The sequence below is a fragment of the Seriola dumerili genome, unplaced genomic scaffold, assembly GCF_002260705.1.
Source record: "Seriola dumerili isolate Sdu_G_001 unplaced genomic scaffold, Sdu_1.0 BDQW01000110.1, whole genome shotgun sequence".
Classification (NCBI taxonomy): Eukaryota; Metazoa; Chordata; class Actinopteri; order Carangiformes; family Carangidae; genus Seriola; species Seriola dumerili.
Window position 1 is genome coordinate 3,326,084 of NW_019174365.1, and position 14,571 is coordinate 3,340,654.

Consider the following 14,571-nt stretch of genomic DNA (forward strand, 5'->3'; position numbering starts at 1 on the left):
CCACAAGTAAGAGTTGTTTGCTGGCAGATTGACAGTGATGGGAAATAAAATGTCATAGGATCAAATCATTAATCTTGTCAAATATTGTCATATGACAGGAGAAAATACAGGTGTGGAGATTGCATCTGCTGATAAAACATTACTTACAGCCATTTTTCCAATAAGCGATGGACTCAGTGCTGTCAATATTTGGAGGGGATGCGAGGTATGCCCTGGCGAAGGCCATTTTGCGAGGAGCAGAGAGCCTGCTGGGAAAAATACAGTGGTTCATGCTGGGTCTCCGGGAAGCTGAAAAGCCACCAGCAAAAAGCTATGAATTATTCTGAGCGCAAAATACATTTTCTTTGAAGACTGTCGGGCCATTAGAGCCCTTTTGCTCCCTTTTAAATTGTTTTTATGCTGTGAGTAATGTTAACCTTTGCTTTTGTAGTCATGAAATTCTCTCTGCACCTTTTTCCCTCCCGGCACAAAGCACAGATGGGCTGGAAAAGCTGGAAATAAAGTATAGGAACCATTTACTGTGAGGAAAGAAGAGGCGTGAGGAAGGAACTAAGACTTTTATACCGATGTCTACAGACCTGTGTTCCTAGTACAGTAGAGACTCTATGTGCATAAGAATAAACCCACACAAAAAATATGTTCCATGTACACTAAAGCTCAGAGTGAACATTGCAGCAAACACATATATGGCCTATTATTTTTATGATCCTTTTTGTTTTTGTTTTTTTCAGGTTTACAGGTTGTTGATGGTTGAAATGATGGTGGGGGATGAGTAGAGGCTGTCACCAAATCCATCAATACTGACACTCTCTTCTTCACAGATACAAATTTCTATACATATATACAGAATATGTAGCATAGGAAATATTATAGGAAACCATGAAAGGAAACTTGTGATGCTGATTTCCTGAAACGGCCCATTTGAATTGCTTTACTAGTTTCAATGTAAGCTTACTGTAGTCAAAGTATGCAATGGGCAGCTGGATCTAGACACAGTCTAAAAAAAAGAAAATATCATAAAAATTAACACTAGATGACACTTGGTAATGCTAAATGCTTTTAATAGTCACTAAAACAGAGGGTCTTGCTCAGGGGTCCTGCAACACCCTGGGCCCATAGGATAAGTTGTATGGCATTTTAATTTAGCAAAAGTTTAATATAACACACACATATACAGAGAGAGAGAGAGAGAGAGAGAGAGAGACAGACAGACAAACAGACAATCACATTAATGGATCATTGAATGGATCTGGCATGCACAAGCCACTGACCAGCTGACCTCTCGTGCCCCGTACCACGTGCACAGCTGATCCTCTTTCATCCTCCTTTCACTGCACCGGCGCGTGATCTCCATGGGAACGTCGTCACGCAGGAGGAAGTGAACGAGACTATTTGACGGTGAGCTTGCTTAGCATGGCAGCAAAGGTAAGCAGCTGATGAGTTTTCCACATCACTTTCTCTTCTCTCTGCAGAGCTGTCGCCTTGCCGGTGATGTGTGAGGTCCCGGTAGTGTCTCCTCCTGAGCTCTCCGCCCGGTAGGCGGTCTGCCCCGGAGGGCTCTCTCTCCGCCGGTTAGCCTATTAAGAGGATGTGCTAGAGGTTAACACTGGCCATACGGCAATGACATTGAGGCTTTACTGTAGCCGGTTAGCTAGTTCATGTACATTTAGCTAACAATGCCTAAATCAAAGTGACAGTGCCGTCGTTTCAAAAATGATGCAAAGTGCAGCAATGATACTGTTGCTCATTTTTATCCACTTTGCTCCTCCCAGGCCCCATTTCTTCCACTTTACCGGTTTGTATCTGCTAATAAGTCGGTTGTACTCACCGGTAACCTTGGTTAGCATCATGCTACATGTTGTGGCATCCTGTTAAACTACCTGCATGTGCCAGAAGTTTCAACAGGCTTTAGGTTTTAACATGGTTGTACTGTCATTGCTTGTTTGCAACCAATATGTTCACATACCTGTTTAATGTGCACTCTCAGGCACTCACACCAACTTTTAATATGAATAATTGAACAGTCCTTAACAGCTGCATTGTTTAATAGTTTTTTAAATATTACACATATCACAACATCAGCATCATCCTCTACAGTGTGGGCCACAGCATACACCTGAGGGGTTGCGAGCTGGTCAGTGAGAGCAGAGCAGAACTTATTTCTCCTTTACAAGATTAAGTTTGTGATAAAACACCCTTCCCCCTTTACTGACTGAAACTTGCTCACATCTTTCCAAAGGGATACAGACAAAAGCTTCATAAAAAGCTAGTGAAGTAAGTGAACCTTGAGTTTAGAATGTTCCCATGTTTGTGTTGCTTTTGAATTACTGAGTGATTTGACATCTGCTAATAGTATTAAGATAAGACCTAACTGGCCGCCACTCCAACCTGTAACAAGAGGTCAGAACCAGACAAAACTTTGTTTTGAGGGCCACGAGGCAAAAAGGTTGGCAGCCACTGTTCTACAGTGTTGCTCAAAGGATGCGACCGAGGCGCACCAGAAGAAGTGTGGTATTGATACATAGTGGGCCATTGTGGATGAAAGTTGTATTCACTAACTGTTCACTTATTGTTTTGCAGGCAATTCTGCCTAGGAGGGCCGACCCCACTGAGTTGAAAGCCATTTTTGAAAAGGTGGGATTTAACCCATATATTTTTGTTTTCTCTTTTGTGTTTGCCTCTTATCAAAGAAGCTTTTCACTCATCGGTCGATTTATGTTTGTTTCTCTTTTTTATTAAATTCTAAAGCTCAGCATCTGTCCTCCTGTCTGTATCTGCTTTTCGCTTTACAGTATGCCAGCGTTAAGAAGAATGATGAGCATTTCATGTCACCGGAGGATTTTGTGAGCCGTTTCCTCCATGCCCACACAGACATCCGGCTGTCGGACGAGGCCACAAAGCTGCTGGCTGGAGTGGTGGACCAGAAGAAAGATGGGTAGGTGTTCTAACATTTCACTTTTAATATAAGGTGATGTTTCACATAAATTAAGATGCTTGTACACTTTGAATTGTTTAGACAATCCTTGCAGTGTGGAGGTTATACTTATGGAAATACTGCTATTGTAAGTGGTGTGATTCACACTAGATGTAATAGATACACAACAAATGTAGCTGTAGGTTTTTTACAAAATGATAAAATTAGAGAATCAACCAAAGAGTATCTCATGAAGATTGATATTATCGCTGTTATCTTGTGCAGATTTATGCTGATCTGACTGTGAAATTGCTATGCTGAACCTCTCTTTATGCCGCAAATTCATCCACGCTCATTAATATTAAGCCAACTGTTAAGTAAGCTTATGACAGACTCTCATCAAAGCTATCAGTATATCCATTATGTATCCCTTTGATCATGTATAACTACCTTTCCAGTGTTATTTTGCATTGTATAAACAAATCTATGTTGTACTGAATCCTTTCGTGTAAAAAATGCACAGAGGGATGTTCGTACTTGAATTATATAGCGAGAGACATCAAACCACCAAAGGCCCCTTTCAGGTGTTTCCTTCTTTGTAGATACACCCCCAATTTCACACTTACTCCTCCCCCCATCCCCATCACCCCTGTTTTTTACATTAATATGTATGTATTTAATGATACATAATGATGGGTAATAAAATGTTAGGGTAAGTCAAAAAAGATTTAAAAAAAAAACCTACATCACCATGGTAACCACCTGGGCTTCTACAAAGAGCAAAGTGCACATGGCTGCGTAGTTTCATGTTATTACATCTGCTTTAAGGTGTGTGTGTGTGTGTTTGTGTAGTGTGTAGTGTGTGTGTGGTGTGTGTGGTGTGTGTGTGTGTGTGTAGTGTGTGTAGTGTGTGTGCCTGTGTCATGTACAGGGGACGGTGAGATGGAGTAGTGGGGGTTTTAGAATTGGAAAAAGAGAGAGCGTGCACGTGCACGCATGCACACACACACACACACACACACACACACACACACACACACACACACACACACACACAACACATCACACACACACACACACAAACACACACACACACACACACGTAAAAAACACACACATGCACTGTAATTGCCCATGCTATTCAGGAGCACTCCGTTGCATTGTGCAGCTTTGGAGCAGGATAAATGGTGGCCGTGGCATCAGGGTAAATCTATTAGGAATCCATGGCCCAGGCTTTGTATCTAAACCTCATTTTGGGTTTGTGGAGGGGAATGGAAATGATATGGGGGCAAAACAGAAAAAAAAGTTTTTTTTTTTTGTTTGTTTTTTTTTTTTTAAATCTCTGTTCTCCCAAATAATGTTTAGACCTTGGTTTACATGTGATTTTTTTTTTTTTTTTTTTTTTTACAGTTGATGTAAAGGCCTTATGCTGCTAATACTTTGTGGTGGGTTATTTTCCTCCTGAACTTTGATGGATAAATGATTTGACGAGACAAAGAGTGTAGATGATTATTCTGCAGACCAGCATCTCATGAACACAAAGCAAATAGATATAGAAAGTGGAGATGCAGCAACATCAGTCCCGTCTGTGCCAGCTGAAAATACAAATGCATTGTTTTTCAAGCGCTCAGCCGTGCAAACCTTATGAAAAGAAGGGGGAGCAAGACAAAACAAACCACTTTAGTGGCTGTATTTTTCATACAGTTTGCCCGATCTCATGCAAATATGTTTGTGAACAATAAGTTTTGGTTGGTATATGAGCGTAGTATTATTGAAGCTAGTGCGCCTGCTGCTGTTTTTGCCAGGTAGGACTCCATTTCAACAAGATGAGTCAGGGGTAATAGATTTAGCGGGGGGTCGGACGGCAGGCAACATGCTCGCTTACTTTTCTGTTGGGGTGTATCTGTGTGAGAGAAATTTTACTTAGATGCCAGGGTGTAAACAGTGAAAATGCATTTGTCTGCCTCCCTCTCCGCGACTGTGTAAATCAGGGGATATAGTGACAGTCGTAACAATCTGTTATGTGGAAATCACTTTTCTCCCTCTTCTTCTCGCTGCTCCCAGTGAGACAGAGAAACAGATAGATAGATAGATAAATAGATAGAGAGAGAGAGAGAGAAACAGAAATAGAGACGGGACTTTTGAGATGTCTCAATTTCCAAGGATCAAGCATTTTGTATATGTGTGAACTGACATACAGAACGACAAGATGGTTTAAAGATTTTCCTCTTTGACTCAACTTATTTATGTCATCTCTTTTCACTTTTGACTTTCTTTACATGCTTTCTCTCTCATCATCACTTTTCCTTACACTCTCACATACCATAATGCACTCTGAGCTACCTCCATTTCGTTTTGGCTCTTTCAGACTCCCTGCCTTTCTGCTTCTCTATTCCTTCTTCCCTCTGATATTTTGATAGAAGCATCTGTTCAAGTGTGAAGAAAAAACACTTTCCCCATAGACTCTTGTAGGTTTAAAAAAAAAAAAAAAAAAAACTTTGTTAAGGGAGCGTGCTGGGAAAATAGCAGTCTGCCAGCTGCTGTGGGCATTCTGGGCTTGGACTGGTGGGTGTCCACTCTTACAAACCAAAAAGATCCTGGCAGCTAGCACTCACCTGGGTTTGTGTGTGTGTATGTGTGTTTTTGAGGTGTGTCTGTGTGCGTATGTCTGTTGGCAAGCACGCTCTAGGTGGGTGGAAGGCTGTCAGTAACAGTGCCAAGATGCCAGGGACAGGGGATTATTGAAGCCCCTCCAGGCCCCTCTCTCCCACTACTATCAACGAAGGAGAGCTGTCTTTCTATCAGCCAGGCCTAACCAACACCATGCATTTATGTTACTTGTAAACAATGTTTCCAAGCCTGGCTTTCGGTTCAGAGGAGAGTATTTAGAACCCTGCTGAGACGAGATAGAGATAAAAGCAGGGTGGTGAAGATAATATAAAAACAAACAGAAATATATGGAATATAGGGTAGAGTTTTTATGCGGGACAGACACTTTAAATTGCATTGTATTGGCATCTTAACAGAAACATCTTTCAGCTGTCATCTATAGAATCACATGTTAAAAGTCTTTGTTTATGTCTTGTGTGTTACATCTCCCGTCTGATACATGTCACGGATATGCCTGTCCCTGTTTAAAGATTTAACAAAGTACTGCAGAGTAAAGTAAGTACACAGCACGCCGAGGAGATGCCATGCTACAGTATCACATTAGCCTTGTCTCCGAAGTTCATCCCAGGCTGCACAGTACATGGATCGGGCAGCCCTGGACACATGCCATAGCAGTTGATGGTTGGGAGATGCTGTCGGTTTATTTGATTATTGAGTGTCTCGTTGGGGTTGGGTCTGCATAGCAAAAACGATGGCTTCCCCGTCTCATGGTAATCATTTCGCAGCCGTCATGGCGCTGCTAATCAACCATCATAAGCTTCATCCCTGGCTACAGAGCTGTGTGTAAATGCTTATGAGTATGTGGAATGCTTCTCGTGTGTTATGGAGATGCCCCCTGGATCTTGTCTGGACTCCCCGGTCTAAACCATGGTCCAATCCCTCAGTGATCAACAGCCCTCTCAGTTACACTAATATGCTGATTATCCACGTCTGGGAAAACACAGACGAGATGACCAGTGTGTTTGTAAATTGATGCATTTGAAAAAAAAAAAAAAAAAGAAATCTTACTTTTCCCTTGGTTCTGTCTGGGAAAGTCTTTGCATTGCAGCCTGTACCTGCTTAAACTCCTTTATTAACCTCTCTGAGGTATAATTTCAGAGTGTACTACACATCTGTCACAAAGGAATGATCATTATTGGAGAGTTTGATAATATTCCAGCAGCGTGAGCGGAAATGGTATTGGCTTTGTTTTTAACAGTGGATCCACAGTCACAGCTGTGTGCTTTTGTGCCCCCTTCCACCTACTTGCCATCAGCAGGGCTCTGCTTTTAAGAACTACCTGCTTAGTTAATAAAACAATTAGTCTTGCCTTTGAAACAATGACAGCTGATTTCATTTGCCACGGTGGAGTACTGTATGCTCACTTTTATTCCCTCTCCTTATTTCTCTTAGCTCCTCTGTTGCTCTCTCTCTGACACACACATCTTTTCTTTTCCAGTCCACTGTTACCTTGTATGATACAAGTATGTGTATTTCTGAGTTTGTATTGAAAGCAGCTTTTGTGTTCACTGTTTTTTTTTTTCATGAATGTTTGAAGGAAGAAATAACATTCTTGCAGACTAGTTTCAAAAGCCAGTAATCTAAACATTGCTTTTCAACCTTTATGAAGTATCTCTGGCACTCAACAATTTTCAGAATAGGTCCCCTTTGTTGGTATTATTTTGATAACCAATACTTTTGTCAGTGCACAGCTCCTCTCCTTCTCAGTCTGTCTCATCTATACAGTATATCCTCTGCATACAGGCACATGCACATAAGATGCACATAAGCAGCTATGTCCAAACTCGAAACAGTCCACATACAAACGAACATCTCTAAATTTCATCAGTAACATTATTAATTAAAGAAACCAGGAAAATGTAATCATTGCACCCCCTTCCCTTTTACTCTCCACACTCCCCCTTGGAAATTGAAATAGTTTTAATAGATGGATGCTCGGGGACTGCTCATTAGCACTGACCCTTCCTGTAATTATCAGATCCATTTGTGAAATTCATAATGGACTTGTGTGCAACTGTGAACCAGGACCTAAATAAAGGATAGACTGCGTGGTCCAGTTCCCCACAGCAGGAATCTCCCAAGGGAGCTCTCAGTGGGTTCACACAATAGCAGTGTTTATGTTCATTTTATTTTTTTCTTGTTAATGATGCTAGTGGGCATATGTGTTACTATGGAGAGGCAGGACATATAATAATATAAAACTGATAAATTTGGAATAAGTTTGATAAAGTGCATCTGCTCAACTTTTCTTTCAGTGTTGACGTAGACAAATTCACAATTTAAAATTTTTTCCCACCTTGCCTTCGCTTGACTTCCACATATTAACCTCACCTTACATTTATATCGAATGAATCATATTTCCTCAGCTGGCTCCCAACTCCCTCCTTCCCCTTCTACTTGTTTAAAATGGCACAAGAGAATATAAAACTTCCTATTTAATAATTTTTTTCGTTGATGGTGTGAAGTTGGCCCTCTCCATACCAGCTGCCAGCGCAGCCTGGGAACACACACTGAGCTTTTTAAAATGTTTTCTTTTCTTGCTGTCACACTCGATGAGTTTATGACATTACATATGGAAGAACAGACTACTGAATAAAAGGCAGCTTGAATTACTTGTAGCGCAGATTGATGGGTTGAAACTAGTGTACTAGTTTTTAGTTGAATGCAGTGTTAAAATAACTTGTTTTTTGTTTTTTTCAATATTTTATTTTATTCATGTAACTTAATTATGTGCGGCTAAATGAATATCAGGGTCTCAGTGTCTCATGTGTAGCTGATGAAGTATTTATACAGGTAAACTGAAATACCACAGTAATGAATCAACTCAAATTACAGCATTTTACTGTCTTTTACAGTCTGTGTCTGTCTCTCTACCCTCCATTCTTCTCTCAGGTTGATCTCCTTTCAGGAGTTTGTCGCCTTTGAGTCGGTGCTGTGTGCCCCGGACTCCCTCTTCATGGTCGCCTTCCTGCTGTTTGATAAAGCGGGCAGTGGAGTGACCACTTTTGGTGAGTAACTCTGTCTCTGATTTACAGGATTAGATGAAATAATACAGCAGTCAAGTTACCACAAATGTGTTTGTGTCTCACTGAACTGTTAGTATGTATACGGTAGGTGCTGTAAAGTGCCTTACAAAAGACCTGGGGTAATCTACTGATCCTTGAAAAATACAAACCCCAGAAACTCATGATCATTCCTTTTAGAATATTGTTATTATGGTAGTTATTATGTCTTGTCCTTCACTCTTCACTGAGTGTTTTGTGTTGCCCTATTACTTTGTCTTTATGTAGTTAAAAATCTGTTTGTTTTTTTTAATTATTAGCAATACCAACATTACGGTGATAAGAATATTCTTATTTGATAAAAAACAAAGTTCTGGAGAAAGTAAACTTGTTGTTTAACGTGTGCTGTTCAACTAACAAATAAGAATTGTGATGCAGTCTAACTCTAATGGTATTATGTAAACATGAAATAAAAGTTCAGGTCTCAACACCACACTTGTTTCTTTGCATTTGACATTTAACAGACTTTTTCAGCCAATCCAGACAAATCACTGTGACTGTTCCTTTTAAATGTGCCAGTAACAAAGTTTGCATACAAAGTCCTCTTTTATTTATGTGGGGGTCTGACCTCCACTCATCTATTCTGTTATGGTTGCATCCACAAACAAAAATACTGTACCTTGTCTGTAAAGAAGGTAAGGTTAGATTTGGAGGTGGAGAGGGTTGGTGGCAACTACAGGATGGAGATGAAGATGGAGGAGGGGGTGGGTAGCACTATGTGTATGTATGTGTGTGTGTGTGCATTGATTGACACCATTACTCTGATGCCTGGAAGCTCCGAGGTGAAAAAGGGAAGACATTTGTACTCGTTGCTTATTTCACATTTGCCTAATTGATTTAAACAAGTCTAATGCCAGCCTTCTGTAGGTGTGCGAGGCGTTAGCACATTAGGCTTGATTTGAAATGCAGTGCACACATCCCGCTCGCAAACAGGGAAGAGTAAGTGAATTTCATTTTAATTGTTGCTGTCGACAGGGTGCAAGATCATTGCTGGTGATTATATATGCACATATGTAAATTTTCATATTTAAAAGGATCAATTAGAGTGACGTTGTCTTGGTGGCAATTAAAAGGTCCGCTGTTTTTCTGCGTCTCCCAAAGGTTAATGAATATCCCAATGCCTGTGAGTTATGAGACTCACATACAAGTGGAAAATTGCATGAAAAACATAACACACATCATGCCATGCACAAACATTGACTGCAGTGTCTGCCACTTGCATCAGGCTACCATTTCACCAAAAGCAAATAACTTGTGACTGAGATTATAGACTTGTCAAAGTTGCTTTATTGTGATACATTACAGAATTCGCCCCTTTTTTTCTTCTCTCGCTCTCTTTTTCTCTTTGCCGTTCGTTAGATTAAAGAACTTCACCATGGCACCAAGTAAAGAACTCCTTTCTTTATTACCTATTAAAAACATTAATAGCTGCAGCTTATGTTGCATTAAAGGCCCGTTTGTTCTCCCATGCAATAAATGTCTGTGCTCTGATTTCTTTTTATTTCATTTTTCTGTAAAGCCGTTTTAATTTGATAATAACCTGAGTAATTTCTGTTAAGTACAGGCGGCACAGTGCTCTGAATTTTTAGCACTTAAAAAATAAATGCATAATTTGGTGGAATGTCGAGTTCATAAAAATTGCAACGTAACACGGCATATAAAATGCAGTTGTGTCTCAGCCAGAAAGACAAAAAAAAGAAAAGAAACACTGAAAGACGACTGAGTGTTGACAGGTCTATAAAAGCTGATAATATAAACGGCAGGCTCTGGAGCAGCCTCTCCTTTAAAGAGTTAAAGGCTGTATATTTATTGCCTCATTAAAGTGTAAAAAAACAATGCACAAGCTGTCTTCTCTCTGAAGGTAAGGCTGAGCTGAAGTAAATATCACCTTTTTCTCTCTCTCTCTTTTCCTCCCTGTCTGTCTTTATAAAAAAGTTGTTTCTTTCCTCTTTTCCTTTCTCCCCTCGTTCAGCGCGGCTTGTTTGGTAATAAGAAACAGGTCACTCTATTGGTTTGTTTTTGTTTCTTTAGTAAGGCTGTAATTTAGGACTCATGTTCAGTGTCTCTCCACTCCACTGGCTGTAGAGGCTTAGAGGGTTCAGGCAGAGGAACATAAGTGAGAAGAAAAGGCTTTCCATCTGAATACAGAGCCTACACAGCTCAAACAAGTTCTGCCATGTGTCATTCAAAACTGATTTAGAGTTGAGGAACTTAAGACTCAATCAGAGTTGAATTGTGTTCTGGAGATTGACGTTGACATTTTGACAGAAATAATCACAGACGTTTTTTTTTTTTCCCCAAAATCAAATAATTACTAATGTTAACCACAAGATAGGAAACACATGCAGTTTGTTAAGACCTAACTCACAAGACTTTGTACCAACAGATTTTAGGTCTTAATTGGAGCAAATTAAAAACTTATGCAGGAAGAAGAAGAATTTGATAATTGTTTGTTGAACGTACAAAAAGGAGAATATGGGCAGGTTTTTAATGGTGGTGAAGGCCTTATACATGGTTAATGTAAAATAATTTGCCTTAGAAGTGGGGTGTAATCTGTAAAACCTAAACAAAACTGTTCAAGAATCATAATGGATTAGAAAATATAACTGTTTTACTTTTGCTTCATTGCTTGCTAACTTTTGTTTAAATTGTCTCTGTTTTACATTCGTCAACACAGGAAATCATCGGTGGAATGTTATTTACTCTAGTACTGTACTTTAGTACAGTTTCGATGTGCTTGTGCTTTACTGGAGTGCTTCAAGTTTATGTTACTTTATACTTCTATTCCACCTCAGAGGGAAATATTTTACTTTATACCCACTATGTTTATTTTATAGCTATAGTTACTCTGCTAATTCAGATTTTATATACGAAACATTTGATTAGCTTCTGAAACATGACACATTTTTACAGTTCAAACTACGTAACAGTATATAATGCTGTTAAAATTAGCTCCAGCCAGACCAGCTGGAACGGTAACTGCTACTTCCACATTAATTTATCAAGTACCAGTAATAATAAGCATTATTTATTCATTGTTCATCTTTCATCTTTTTTTGTCTCCTCTGCAGAGGATGTGAAGCAGGTCTTCGGGCAGACCACCATCCACCAGCACATTCCCTTCAACTGGGACTGTGAGTTCATACGGCTGCACTTTGGCGTGCAGAGGGACAAGCAGCTCAGCTACGGAGAATTCACCCAGTTTCTCCTGGTAGGTTTTGTGTTGATCACCTGCTCTCCCTGTCTCTCACATGCCATTTTTTTCCCACTCTGCTGACACGAAGGAGACACATTCTCTGTGTTTCTGTTTTTCGTCCTTGTCTTTTTGCGTTTCTGTCTATGGCCCTTTTTTGTTGGTCTGTCTGACTGACATCAATGATAGTCAATTAATCTGTATCAACCAGTTTATGTGCTTGTACACATTGTCTTATCCTCACATATTGTTTATAGGCTGTTCATACAATCCTGTCACATAACTGTATTCTTAGATACTTGACTAAGCCTGGCCAGACGAATGTGTGCACATAAAGACGCACGTTTCTATCCCTCCCAAACACAGCCCTCCATATTGACCAGATTAGTCATTAATGAAACACTGAGGTTATGTACTGTATTTTGGACATTTTCTGCATTTGTTTTCCATTAGCTGACGTACACCTAGCATTTCTCCACTCCACCTATTCTGAAGCAGGTAGAGACGCAGTTCTACCTCCATAAATAGTATAGCTGGAATATTCCTAGTGTATTTGTGGCGTGTGAGCCATTTTCCAATATGATGTCTAGACTTAAATCAGGCCTAAGCAGGGAGAGGTGGTAGAGGGGGTGGGAGGGAGGGCCTGAGCTGTGCCAAGTTTGCATCCACACTCACCATGTATTTGAATGAGCTTTTTATATTACACTTAACTTAGACCAGATGGCTTACACACAGTGGGCAGCAAAGTATGGATATTGGGACATTGTTATATGTACGTGTGTCCTTGTGTGTGTGCATGTGTTTGAACATATAGTATGTCTGCTTATAAATACGTGTGGCTCTATGTATGTGTGTTTATCTTACTTATCTGCTTTACCGTATGGGGGAGCAGTGGCATGAAACCATTGTGCAACTGTGTTTATGTCAGTGTTTCTGTATTTGTGTGTGTTTGTTTTTGCCCGTGTGTGTGTGCGCGCGTGCGTGCATGAGTGCAACTGTGTGGCGTTGTGGCCAGTAGATGCTGTACTTTGCATTGACAGCATGCCCAGTTCTCTCCCAGTCAGTCACTCAGTGGTTTCCAGCTCCTCACAGCAGCAGGCTAGCAGCCAGCCGCACTCATTGCTCAACTATGAAATGCACATTTCCTGCTTATGCTCTCTGTATTTGATCATTTCTCATAGCTTTTGATTCATGCCTTAATAAATGGCAGAAGAGAGTGGATTTCATGTTATTATAGGATGCCTCTCTGTGTAGGTAAGAGTAAGGGATGTTCAACAGAGTGTTGTAAATATCATCCTGCATTTCATCTTTTATCACGTCCCTTCTCTGGTCTACTGATATTTGTAAAAGAACATTCTAAATATTTTAACTTGAGAGGTCTGCTGTTGTTGTGGGCTCTTATAAAGTAAGTCACATTATTAAGACACAATAATAGCACTGTGATGGTGCATTACTTGCTGCAATTATAGTACTTAGGTACAAGTTAAATCCAGGTATTGGCAGTTCACTCCTATAGTGTGTTATCTGCGAATCAAGTGATTGATGACAGGGCAATTAGGATAGGCACAACAACATTTCCTGCAGCAGAGTTTAAGCCTGTACAATTACTACATACTTTGTGATTGCACTATTACCCAGTGATATTACAATACCTTCGTCAGCAGACTAAGCATTCGTAAATGTCAACCTTAAAGAAATGAAAGAATCTATATGCAGTTATAGAAGTTCTCAGGGAGTTATTACACATACCATATTCTCAATATTTTTCAGTTATTTATATAATTCCCTATCACCCAACTTTCTCCCCCAGGAATGTTCCTGTCCTTTATTTCCTCTTCTTCCTGCCATACATGCATGTGTTTATTGTGTTTTTCTGCCATTGTAACCACGCCACTGCCAGATGCTCACAAGATGGGATTATCGGGGAAAACGTTTGCGCCGCATATTTCTCACAAGGGCTCTCTCTGGCCAATTACTGTCTTGATGGAAGCCAGAGATTCTCACCAATTACATGCATTTTTCTCGTCTCACGCGTGGACGCTGGCCAAGGCTCAGCTCGCACTGTCAGCGTGGTGTTGTCTCTGGCAATGGTATTACCGATGTCCAGAGAAGTGGCACATAGTGGCACATTTTCGCCCATATTATAAATGCTGGCAAGTAAAGGGCTTGAATTACATGGAGGGGACAACACATGTCCCACTTCTTTCCTAAGCACTCAAAAAAAGTGAATTGTTGGCATTGCTCAGATTTTAAAAGTCCCAATTATATGTTTGACTCTCCCAAGAATCATTGGGCAGCCCTTAACATCACTGTGTAAAGGGCTCAGTGGCACACATGTAAATGGGTAGTTGTGCTTAAGCTTCTCCTTACAATAACTTTAGCTCTGCGCTGATGAGAAGCAGAGATCGGAAAGAGGGAAACAATCCTGCTGCAGTCATATCTGTTGTTTAAATTTTGAAGAGAGAGGGAGGAGAATCACAGCCATTGAAAACAAACAGAGGTGGCTTGTCATGTGTTTTTATTCTTGTCCAAGGACAATTAAAGCAACTGCAAATGCCTCGGCGGTCTCCTGTTGGCTGTCTTAAGCCCCCAGCTTTATGTCTCCTGCCTCCATCACTCCCCTCCCAAATAAAAACCATGGCCCTGAAACACTCATACAGTTGCAACAAGTTAAGGTTTTAAGAGGCTGAGACTACAAACTGCTCCATTCCCTGGACCACAGTTGTTTTGTT

General features: G+C 40.4%; 1 protein-coding gene across 1 annotated transcript in view; it reads left to right on the top strand.

The window, feature by feature from the left end:
• The first annotated feature begins 1,408 nt into the window (after positions 1 to 1,408).
• Positions 1,409 to 14,571, top strand: part of slc25a13 (solute carrier family 25 member 13) — a 46,121-nt gene continuing 32,958 nt past the window's right edge. The window contains exons 1-5 of the mRNA XM_022747280.1: positions 1,409 to 1,425; positions 2,581 to 2,634; positions 2,793 to 2,935; positions 8,477 to 8,592; positions 11,718 to 11,857. Coding sequence (XP_022603001.1) covers positions 1,414 to 1,425; positions 2,581 to 2,634; positions 2,793 to 2,935; positions 8,477 to 8,592; positions 11,718 to 11,857 — 465 coding nt within the window. The 5' untranslated portion in view covers positions 1,409 to 1,413. The remainder of the gene's footprint in view (positions 1,426 to 2,580; positions 2,635 to 2,792; positions 2,936 to 8,476; positions 8,593 to 11,717; positions 11,858 to 14,571) is intronic.